Source organism: Oratosquilla oratoria, chromosome 15 (assembly GCF_046742065.1).
Source record: "Oratosquilla oratoria isolate Oo_2021 chromosome 15, ASM4674206v1, whole genome shotgun sequence".
Lineage (NCBI taxonomy): Eukaryota > Metazoa > Arthropoda > Malacostraca > Stomatopoda > Squillidae > Oratosquilla > Oratosquilla oratoria.
In genome coordinates, this window is record NC_134791.1 from 21468116 (window position 1) to 21480739 (window position 12624).

General features: G+C 41.6%; 1 protein-coding gene across 3 annotated transcripts in view; it reads left to right on the top strand.

Annotated features, from left to right (window-relative positions):
- LOC143033355 (condensin-2 complex subunit D3-L-like) overlaps positions 1-12624 on the top strand; it is a 52847-nt gene that overhangs the window by 18745 nt on the left and 21478 nt on the right. For all 3 annotated transcript variants that reach the window (XM_076198690.1, XM_076198692.1, XM_076198691.1), the window contains 6 exons: positions 95-218; positions 1221-1583; positions 2716-2872; positions 3663-3794; positions 5064-5235; positions 5876-6072. In XM_076198690.1, the coding sequence (XP_076054805.1) occupies positions 95-218; positions 1221-1583; positions 2716-2872; positions 3663-3794; positions 5064-5235; positions 5876-6072 (1145 nt within the window). The remainder of the gene's footprint in view (positions 1-94; positions 219-1220; positions 1584-2715; positions 2873-3662; positions 3795-5063; positions 5236-5875; positions 6073-12624) is intronic.

Sequence of the window (12624 nt, forward strand, 5' to 3'; positions counted from 1 at the left end):
TTGTATTTATAGAACACATACTGAAGGAGGCTACATTTTTGAGAGCCTTGTCCCTTGTTCTAAGTAGAAATTCTAATGACTTAAATGTTTGCAGGTCAGAAAGCCATAGTAGGCTGGGCTGGACCAATCCTGAAGTCATGTGATGAATATTTGAAGCAGGTTCTTTTTGCCACAAAGCAGACAGTTGTTACTGAAACTTTGGAAGAGAAAATGTTCAGGTAAGTTCTCATTTTCATGTACTAGACAGGATTTTGAAAGATTGTAGGGATATTAGTGGTGGCGAATTAATTATCAGTGATATAGTTCGAATTGTGAGTGTAGAATGTATTTCCTCCCAAAAGTCACTTATTCTGATAGTCCTTTTAGATGGTGATCACAGAGAACCATCTTCCCACTGCTCATCTTAAAAGTGTAGCAATGTGCTCACTCCCATCTAGTGGTGCAGACTATTTTTCCTCATGGTTTTCTCATAAGGATAGGTGACAATTGATGACTGCTCTCATCCTCCTCCTCCCTGTTCCTCTCACTCCTCCTCTTCCTGTTCCTTTCACTCCTCCTCCTCCTGTTCCTTTCACTCCTCCTCCTCCTGTTCCTTTCACTCCTCCTCCTCCTGTTCCTTTCACTCCTCCTCCTCCTGTTCCTTTCACTCCTCCTCCTCCTGTTCCTTTCACTCCTCCTCCTCCTGTTCCCTTCACTCCTCCTCCTCCTCCTGTTCCTTTCACTCCTCCTCCTCCTCCTGTTCCTTTCACTCCTCCTCCTGTTCCTTTCACTCCTCCTCCTCCTGTTCCTTTCACTCCTCCTCCTCCTGTTCCTTTCACTCCTCCTCCTCCTGTTCCTTTCACTCCTCCTCCTCCTGTTCCTTTCACTCCTCCTCTTCCTCCTCCTCTTCCTTTCACTCCTCCTCTTCCTCCTCCTCCTCCTCCTCCTGTTCCTTTCATTTCTCCTCCTCCTTATCCTCATGTGGGTCTTTCTCCTCCCTTTCATCATCCTCAACTTACTCCTCATCCTATTCCTCATCCTACTTTTCATCCTACTCTTCATCCTGTTCCTAGCTGGAAAGACCCACATTAATACAACACATGAGGTCAGGGGTTATGGGTAAGAGTATGCATGATGTTGTTGGTCTTTAGGTATCCAGTCATTGAAGTTGAGGTAACAGTTATTATTAGCATAATTAATGAGACCATGTTTATATGCATTTCGAGCCATTTTCCACACAGGTACCTTTACACCATGGGAGAAATGGCAATGCTCTGCCCTTCCAAAGTGAACAGAAGAATGTTCCTCAGCCTACAAAGTATAATTTTCCACCAGTCGTGTTCATACTATGGGTGTGAAAAGGATTCTGAGGGGTCGGATGTGATGCCCTCGTCGCAGACGCAATGCTCGCAACCCCAATCGATTGCATTCACTCCCACTCCACGGCTGCAGGCCTTGTCCATTGTGACGTTGGGCAAGATGTGTCTGCAGCATGAGGACCAGGCCAAGAAGATCATCCCTGCCTTGGGCAAGATGTTAGATACAAACAATAATCCAGCTATCAAAACAAATATAATCTTCCTCTTGTCTGATATGTGTGTAAGGTAAGTTGTACATATATATGTATCAAAAGGTAATTTTCACCCCCAATTAAAGGGGTGGCCTATTAAGAGTATACATCCATGTATCACTGATCCCTCATCCATGTATTCGTCCAAGCATTCTTTGATCATTCCTCTCTGCTAGCTCTCTTTCCAACTGATCTCTGCTTCACTTCCACATCGCATCCTATCCATTCTTGTGACCCCAACCACACTGCTTAAACACTGGATGACCGTATTGTGGACAAATGCCCAGGATGTAACACTTCACCACATACTATTCAACACATCATGGAAGACTGCATTATACACAGTCACGCATGCAAACAACACAACATACACTCTATACAGCTGGGAAAACCCCGTTTTGGCTATGTCATTCACTTTGCAGTCATCCCCATATACCAATTTCTTATGACACATTTCATCCCCCCAGACATTTACTTGCTTCCCTCATTCTATAATTCACCACTGCCCAATAATCTTCTTTCCCCTTATAAGGGAGGTAGCCAGCCAAGTTGGGTGCACCCATCCCACTCCCATAGAACACCTCTTTGTCTCCCTTTTACCTTAGCTCCTTGTGGATGAAGGGTCCTCCCAATCCCCTGCCCACAGCCCTGGTCAGAAACAGTTCAGTTTCACATCCACATCAGGGCTTATTTGTAACACCCGCTATACTTCTCAAACACTTCACCTCAAACACAATTGAATATATCTTTTCTGTCTCCCATAAGTTCCAAGTCTGCCCCATATAATGTCATTAGTACAATCATCCTTTCATAGAGTTTTATTTTTACATCCATCCCCAGATACCTATTTCTCGTGACAATTTTCATCCCAAGACATTTAGCTGCTTCCATAGACAGGTTACCTTCACACCCACTCCTCCATTCCCTCCAACATGTGACCATAAATATTTAGAACTATCCACTTCCTTACTTCATCTCACCCTAACCAGGCAATTTAGAATTTTTCCTAAATGACATGTGAACCAGTGTGCTGGCTGTTGCCAGTTACATGAAAGCCTAGAGTTGCCTGCAAAAGACCTGGAACAATGGACTGGTTGATATATATATATATATATATTTCAGCATTGGTTTTGTTATCTGATTATAGATTTTGTCTTATTTGACAGATATGCAACTTTGGTGGACCCCTTGATGCCTCAAATTGCCGTATGCCTCCGTGACCCCAACATCCAAGTGCGACGAACAACCCTGACATTATTAATTAACCTTCTGCAAGAAGACTACTTAAAGCTGAAGGGTTCTTTCTTCTACAGGATATTACAGGTAAAGATTTACAAAGTTTTGTGATTAGTTTTGAAAACCTTTAATTGTCATCCACCCCCCATCCCCATTGCTGGCCATACATGCCAGAATGTCTCATTATTCTTAACCCATTTCATATTATCTTGGGAAGGAAGTGGGCGTTGGTAATGAAGTGATGAGGGTAATCTAGCTTTGGCTTTTAGGTCTTGCTGTGGAAGCGTTGTATCTTGCTGCATTGCTTCTGATCTAAACGGTGACGGGGTAGAGATGACCCTTCATCCTGAAGGAGCTAAGATATATACATACATATACCAAGGGCTTTTTCCCTCTTACTTTGGAGGTAGCCAAAGTCAAAAGGCATATTCCACTCCCACCCATTTCATCCCCACCCACATTCTTCCATTCACCACCCCTCCCTCCCTCTTTTCTTGGCTCCTCCTGGATGACGGGTCATCCCTGTATCTTGCCCACTGCCCTGGGTCAGAAGCAATGCAGCAAGACACAGCACATCCACAGCAAGGCCACTTCATTTAATGTAGAAAAAGAGAAAACTGGGAGAAATCCCATCGAGCTGTGTCAAAAGCTAAGATAAAAGAGAAAATAAATGGGTGTTGGATAGATGTGGGATGGGTGAAGGGTGGGTACATGACTTGGCTAGCTACTTCACTTATAAGGGACTGATGATGCCTTTTGGTAAATGTATGTATTTACCTATTGGCTTTGCCTTTTGGTATATGCATGTGCTTATCTATTGGTATAATTGTTATTTTTATATTTACATTTTCATCTTTGTTTACTTTTCTTTTTACAGTGTTTGACAGATGAACAGGAGGATATCCGAGACACTGTTGTTTTTTACATTACTGAACGACTTCTAAAGCGCTTCCCCAAGATTCTTTGTCAACATTTCATTGAGTGCATCTTTCACTACAATTGCTATGAGGTAGGCTAACATGAATGCACTTTTGGAGATTGCTTTACATGGTAGATATATGTATATATTATCTTTATTTTAGGTTATGTTGCAAATGTATTGGATATGGTGAAGACTGTTTAGGGCAGTAGAAACTTTCTACACGAGTAAGTGGGTGCTCACTAGCCAAGCAGGTTAGGGCATTGCTACTTGCAGCAGAGGTTGAGGTGATGACAGTTCGAATTTTGCCACCAGTGAGTTGGACCAAGGGCATGGTTCATTAAATTCCATGCTACAAAGTTCTCTGTAAAGGGGCATTATCCTAGCTTCCTGATAAAGCGGAGTTTTGTGACATTAAACTGAATCGTGAAGTAGATTATAATTATTGGAATGGTTTGGGCACATGGGATGGATGAGTGAAGAATAGCAATAGGGGTATGGAAAGCAGAGGTGGATGGTGTGAAGCTGAGGGGACGACAGAGGATGAGATGGAGGGATGGGGTGAAAGGGTCTTTGAGCAATAGGGGAGTTTCTGTTGAGCAAGGAAAGGTGAAAGTGGGGGATAGGGGTGAGTGGAGAATGGTTGTGTATGGATGATATTTTGACGCAGACCGAAGGGATGCCCCATCTTCTCTATCTTGTGAGGTGACAAGGAGGGAGGGTCACTGTGTAAATGAAGCAGCCCTGCTGTGGATGTATTGTGTCTTGACGCATTACTTCTGACCTGGGCAGTGGGCAGGAGACAGGGATGACCCTTCATCCACAAGGAGCTAAGATGAAAGGGAAACAAGGGTGATGGATTGGAATGGAATGGGTGGGAGTGGGTGTCTGCTTTGACTGGCTACCTCTCTTAGGAAGGGGAAGAAACCCTTGGTATATAGATAGAAGTAGAGCTTGTGCTAGGGTAGGGAATGAAGAGATTGAGTGGTTTGAGGTAAAGGTGGGGGTGTGCCAGGGATGTGTAATGTAACCTTCACAATGATGATGATTTGTGCAGATTTAATTATAGCAAATAAAACTTGATCATATCTGCATCTTGTAAACTGCTTCTGACCCAGGGCAATGGACAAGATGCAGGGATGACCTGTCATCCAGGAGGTGCCAAGATAAGAGGGAAGGAAGAGGGTGGGGGGTAGTGAAGTGTGATAGGGATGGAATGGGTGGAAGGGGTTTTTATGCCTTTGTTTTTTGGCTACCTCCCTTGTAAGGGGAAAAAAAGCCTTTGGTATATGTATGTATGTAAGTAAAACTCAAGTTTTGTTGTTGCATTCACTTTTGTTCGCATGTCTTCCACTATAGGAACATGAGAGCTACAACCGGTTTCGCCAGAGTAAACAGGAGAAGGATTTGTTCTCCCTTGCTGGGGCACAGTTCAAGGAGGAGCGGATGAATCTCTATCGTTTTATGCTAGACCATATGCCTGATGATCAGCGCTTCACCACTACCCAGCGTCTTTGTCAGGATGTGCTAGGTGAGGTGCCCAGAGTTGATTTTGGATGTGTGTTCACGTGGGTGCATGAATTTTTATTTGTCTGCTTCCCTAATTGTAGTATATAGAAAAGAAGCAATGCTCATGGGGTCCTGTCTCTTACTCTCCAATTGCGTTGGGATTTTATTCTCCAATTATGATGGATATGAGGTAAAAGAAGCATTGAAAATTATGAAAGTTAGTAAGGTACCTGGATTGGATGGATGTCTTGCACAATATCTGACAAAGGGAGGTTCATTTATAATGGATTGGCTTCTGAGGTTGTTTAATATATGCCTGAGGGAGAGAAAGTGCCGGAGGACTGGAGATGTGCATGTATAGTTATGATTTACAAAGGAAAAGGGGACAAAATGGAATATTAAATAAACTCTAGCAATATTCTTTTCAAACATCTATAACAATGACCCATTAAGTTTAATACAAAAACATCTACACACTCATTACTTAAACACCTCTGAATTAAAAGGTTTAGTACTTTAAAATTCAGACATTTATACAAATATTTAGGATAATATTTGAGACTGAAAGAGGGTTTGACTATATTTTGTGATTTTATGTTTGTAGACATGCATATATTTTCATCTTCAAGTTGAGTAATAAATTCATTTGATCTACAATGAAGGTGGAGTAGTTGATGGTCGTATCCAGTTAACACCAGCAAGTTTACCCATGTTGGAAGATACCCTTATGGTTCTCAGCTCTGACGAGATAAAGTTAGCAACCCTAAAGGCACGAACAGAAGACGTTGATCAGGCAACGGATGAAGCAGAACAGGCAGCAATGGCTGGCATGGCCATCAAGAAGACCATTATCTCACAGGTAAGGAGGCAAAGTTAGAGTAGAGCTTATATTAACCTTCATTTCCTTTTATTTTAAACTTTTTTTGTATTATCTTGTTAATTTCACTCTCTAGTTTGGGCAGTGCAGTAATGACAGTGAACATGTTGATTAATATTTGGTATTGAGCAGTTTTGAATTTGGAAAAAGTAAAGCTACTATTGTAGATGCACAAAGTATACTGTTGAAGGGCAAGTTAACTGTAGAACATGAACATGTTTCGTATAGCTCCTTCAACATTCATCTATCACAAAATGAAAGATCACCCCATACTTTCAGTTTATTAATTATTCATTAAATATGTCACTTATCATTGTAAAAATAACCCCTATGAGACTAGATTTTGAGCATAGTTCTGAAATGTTCCAAAATCAGTAACTTTAATAATAGAGTGAATACTTTGATGTACATACATCATATACCAAGTGGTTTTTCCCTCTTACAAGAGGGGTAGCCAAAGTCAAAGTTATAAATTCACTCCCACCCACCCCATCCCTACACATTCCACTCCCGTTCACCACCCCTCCCTCCCTCTTTTCATGGCTCCTCCTGAATGACAGGTCATCCCAGTATCTTGTCCTCTGCCCTGGGTCAGAAGCAATGCAACTAGACACAGCACATGGACAGCAAGGCCACTTAATTTAATTGGCGACCCCCCCCCCCCCTCTCTCTCTCTCTCTCTCTCTCTCTCTCTCTCTCTCTCTCTCTCTCTCTCTCTCTCTCTCTCTCTCTCTCTCTCTCTCTCTCTCTCTCTGTCCTCTCATGTGGGACAAGATGAGATGGGGAGAAATCCTTTCGGGCTGCATCAAAATATAATTCACACATACTCCCTTAGCAAACAACAACTGGCTTATCTCCCATTTTTCTCTATTCTACCTCAATCTCCACTCTTCACTTTCCCACCACATTCGCCCCCAAGTATCTAAAACTATCCATTTCCTCCAGTCTCTCTCCCCTAATACTCACTTCCAGTTTGCTGCCATCCTCTCCCCTTGCACATCTTATCACCTTACTTTTACCCGCATTTATCTTCAACCTCCTCCTTTTACACACCTTCCCAAATCCCATCACTAACTTTGTCAACCCCTCCTTTGATCCTGCTACAAGCGCAGTGTTGTCAGCAAACAACTGGGTTCTCTTCCATTTTTCTTCATTTACTTTAACCATCTCCAATCCCTGGACCATTACCTTTGCATTTACCTCTTTGCACCACCCCATCCATGTATAAATTGAACTCTTCCTACTCTTCTCATTGTACTATATAGTCCATTAAAGCCCTACCAACCACCCTTCTTTTCACCACCCTCTCCCATGTGTACTTATGCTTGACTTTTTTTCCTAAATACTGTATTTGCTATCATCAACTCATCATCTCTCAACTATGTTTTTTTCCTGGCACTCCATACTTGCTAACCAGTCTGTTGGTTTGTCTTCTACCCTAGCATTGAGATCTACCAATACCACTACATTGACATTTCTTCCTAAACCCTCTCTGCACTCGTTTAAATCTATCAAAAAAGCCTCCCTTTACTCTACACTTTTCTCACTACCAAGCCCATATGCACTTACAAAGACCCACATCTCCCTTCCCAGTTTCACCTTCATCCACATTGACCTTGAATAAACCTTCCACTCCACTACATGCTTACCTATCTCTTCACTTACTAGTATAGCCACCCCTTCTCTCCCTTATCTTCTCTTCACTCCTGACACCTTCCCAACTACACTCCCAAACTGAAATTCACTCCTCCCTTTCAACTTAGTTTCACTCAGTGCCAACACATCCATCTTCTCACAAAAATACTACCTATCTCTTCCATTTTATTCCCATCTGTACCACATCCATGCACATTAAAAGATCCAAACCTTAGGTTTCTGGTTGGAAAATTCCTTCCAGACCCTCATATGCCTTTGCTTTTTTTAGGAATGTCCCCTTTGGGGCTACAGAGAGTAGATGCCTAGTCCCATCCCAATCCAGCTTTTGTCGCCTTTTACAACTCGAGTGAGAAAACTTGGTGGCAGTATTCTTTCTCTCCTACCACAGGGTTGGGCAAAAAAGGAAATGGATATTCAGATAAGTGGTACAGGACAGTATTAAGAGTGGGTGGACAGCATAACAGAGGGACAGTTGCGGTACAATAAAGTAGCATCATTTCTCTATGAACAGAGGTTTCCTCTATCACAGCCAAAATGATGTGTGGCTCTGGTTCATAGGGGTGCCTCATATAGACCCTAAAGTATCAGCTGCATGCAATTAAGCAGATTTTATCCCCACAATAACATGCAGCCAATACTTCAGATGGGGATACACTTTAATGTATGTTAGGAAAATTGTCAGGTTTTTATGAACAGTTTTGCATTAGATATGAGTATTAAAGTAAAGTTCAGATCAACTCACATTTGATCAGTTTGTTATTATAAGCAAGTCACTTCCCAGGCATCAAAGGTACCTGACTACATGATATGTAGTAACTATTGCTTAGGTGTTCCAGAGTTTGATTAGTGCAATCAGAAGGTTGGGCTGTGCTTTTGTCACCCATGTAGAGACCTGTAAGAATTGTTGATCTAGATATTTGCCATACATATTGCTATCATCTCAGCACTAAATTTTATAAGAAGTTTAAGGTTGTTGTTTTTGTGTTAGGCACACTAACACAAGCTGAACTGTACATATTCTAGTCATTGTTGGTGCTATTGTTAAATGAATGGCAGCATTGGTGTCCTTTTACACTGAGATGTTTAACACAGGTGCTGTTATGAATACAATTAATGTCACACAAGTAACTTAGTAAGGATGAGTCGGTACTAGAAGTGCCTGTGTATAACAAAAGAGAGATTAGAATATATTGATTTCTAGTGTGTTTTTAGTGGTTTCTCAGTCAGCACCAACCTGTAGAGGAGAAGAAAGTGGGTTTGATTACTCACATTAATTCTTTTAATTTTATTGTTTGTGACTACCTGGATTGAATGAAAATGTTAGTATCATTTTGCTGTAGTGATAATGATAATTGTCACTTCAAATTTCACTGGCCGGAAATGGTCCATGGGCTCTCCCATAGATTTCTAGAAAGAAATGCTGGGGTGATGTCTGTGTATGGGACTGTACTGTATGTGTCGCCAGCTCACGGTAGTAGGATGACGGGAGCCGTCAAATAGATATCAGCTCTCTTTTAAGTGAAAAGGTGGAAAACATACAGTCAAATTTCATAGAAATCTTGGGTACAGTCCAGGAACCGAGTGGCAGCCCCTTGGGGCAGCATTAGATGGAGATGAGTGATTAACAGGTTTTGAAGATGGACAGCAATGAGATTTTTCTCTGGTGTTCGTGTTGCAGGACCACCACTTGGAGGAACCCTTTGTTGGTCTTAGCTCTATGAATATGATTGATATTAGTCTAACAGAGCCACTAATGTAAGAAAATGAAATGTGAGACTGATATTGATTCTTAATAGGATTAGGATTGGAACTGATGTCAGGAAACTGGTATTAGTAACTTGCTATCAGTGGATGGCTTGTAAGTGTTGCAAAATTGACATCAGGTGTCAGCAGACACCGCACTGTGGAAACTCACGAGAATACAGAAAATTTAGATGACAATTGAACCTTGGAATGCCCTTTCAATGTCCCATTTAATGAACAAGTTTTGTTAAAAAATTTTGCCTGATAGTAACCAATACTTCATGGTACAAACATACACATATGTCTGTACATACAATTCCAATGGCTCATTATTGCTTTGGTGCATTTGCTGTATTATTTTGTTTAGCAAACATTTGGGTTTAAGAACAAAGTCTTGGAATGGATTGAATTCATTATCTGAGGTTCAACTGTATATACTTCTTGCAAAGAGAATACATTGTCAGGTTTTCCAAGTTGGCTGAATCCTTTTTATAGACCCTATGCCTACAGTAATTATGTTTTAGTTGTCATGTGCTATTTTGTCACAACACAATTCCCTTACTGTCATGTGGATTAATTTTGACTGGTGGTCTAAAGTTGACCACAACATTTTTGGCATCTAATTGTTTATGTTTTAGGTGTCATGTGCTATTTTGTCACAACACAGTTCCCATACTATCAAGTGGGGTAATTTTGACTGGTGGTCTAAAGTAGACCACAACATTTTTGGCATCTAATTGTTTTCATTTGAAAATTATTGACAGGGTCAACTTTACACAACAAGTCAAAATTACACTGCATGATGGTGTGTTGTTGATTCTAGTCTCCTCTCTTCCAGTCAATGCTCCTGTTAGCTCTTTCACACTTAGGTACTTTTTTCATTAATTGGTTCAGTATCCCTGTGCAGTATATCCATTCCATTGGGATGTGCCATTTATTTAAGGTTGACAAATGTTTCCTGTGTCTTCCTTCATTGCTTCTGACCCAAATAGTAGGTGGGAGGGGGGGATGGCCTTTCAATCACAAGGAGCCTTGGGATTTTTAAAAAGGGAACAAATGGGTGCTTGCCTTGGCTGGGTACCTGCCACATAAAGAGGAAGAAGCCTTTTGGCATATATAGATTTTTCCTTTTATTTATTTATGCATTCATATATTGGCCCTTGTTTTGGCACGTAAAGCAATGGATTTATGCATTACTGTTTGGTTTACTAGCACTATACTTTTAAACTCCTTGGACCTTGGACACATGGAAAGAATGAGTAAAGAGAGATTACTAAAAGAAGTTTGGGAGGCAGAGGTGGATGGAATGAATTTGAGGGAACAACCAAGGATGAGGTGGGGTGAAAGGGGCACTGAGAAAGAGGGAAATGTCTGTTGAGCAAGGAAGGGAGAAGGCAGGAGATAGGGATGAGTGGAGAGTGGCTATGTAAAGATGATACTGTTATTCAAGGGAGGGGCAGGAGTAGAGGGTGCTTATGTGTGAATGATTTTTTGACACAGCCTGAAGGGATGTCTCCATATGTTCTCTTGTTCTGCATAAGGGGACGGAGGGGGTTTGCTGATTAAGTGGAGTGGCCTTGCTGTGGATGTACTGTGTCTTGTTACATTGCTTCTGACCCAGGGCAATGGGTGGGATACAGGAATGACCCATCATCCATGGGGATCTAAGATGAGATGGAGGAAGGGGTGATGGAGAGGGTGGAATGGGTGGGAGTAGGTATGTGCCTTTGAGTTGGCTACCTCACTTATAAAGCTCTTGGTATGTATATAGAATACTTATAGAAAATAGGACTGTCCTGAGAAGAGGTCCATAATGGCAGGTTTGGGGAGAGAATACATGAAATAAACAGCCCTCTCTGTAAGTTTAATTTAAATTATTCAATTTTTTTTTTTTCTTCATATAAATACTCACACATGGCACCAATGATGGTTACCTACTAGTGATGGTCCTGGAAGGTGGATATGAGAGAGAATTATTTCCCTGCTGCCCATGTTCAAAATCCATCAGTACCCGCACCTTTATCTGGAGTCTCAGGACTGGGCCTAAGATCTCCATCAGTTTCAACTATCTCCATCTTTTCACAGAGGGAGAGCAGACAATTAGCTACTTCTTTCCCTCTACTACCACTTTAAAAACTGGTGACAAAGAAACTGTCCCACATTATTACAGTACAGACAACAATCCAAAGTTTTACTTAGAAAGATATGGAAGGACTTGAAAACCATTGCCAGATACTGTAAAGGCTGTAGGTTTCTGGTCAGTGAAATTCCATCTATCTATATACTAAGCACTTCTTTCCCCTTACAAGGGAGGTAGCCAAATAATACAAATGCTCATGTATGAGTGTAATAATAATTGCTGCCTAACTTCACTGACCTCACTGAAGTCAAGGTCAGTGAAATTATCTATCTATATATCAAGGGGTTATTCCCCCTTATCAGGGAGGTAGTCAAAGTCAAAAGCCCAATCCTACCCATTTCATCCCCATCCATCCACTACCCTTTCCTACCTCTCATCTTGGCTCCTCATGCATGACGGGTCATCCCTGTATCCTGCACACTGTCCTGGTTTAGAAGCAGTGCAGTAAGACACAGCATAGCCATAATAAGGCCACTCCATTTAATCAGCCCTCCCTCTCTGCCCCCACATGCAGAAAAAAGCAGACGGAGAGAAATCCCTTTAAGCTGTGTTAAAATATCATTCACACATATCCACTCCTTAACCTCCCATTCCCCAACTCCCCCTATTACCCACCCATTCCTTCCTTGGATTGCAGTATCATATATACACAGCCATTCTCCACTCACACCTATCTCCTGCCTTCTCCCTTCCCTACTCAACAGACATCCCCCTCCTGATCAGTGACCCTTTCACCCCATCCATCCATCTCCTCCTCAGTTGCCCTCTCATGTTCACTCTATCCTCCTCTGCCTTCCACACCTCTTTTACTAATCTTTCTTCACTCATTCCTTCTATGTGTCCAAAACATCCCAATACTTTTTCATCAACCCTATCTCCCATTAGGCAGCAATTATTGTTATTATACTCATACATGGCCATCTGTAGAGGATTTATTTTTTTCCCCCAACATTTTCATTGCCCTTTCTCGTCTGTTGAATGGAGATGTGGCATCT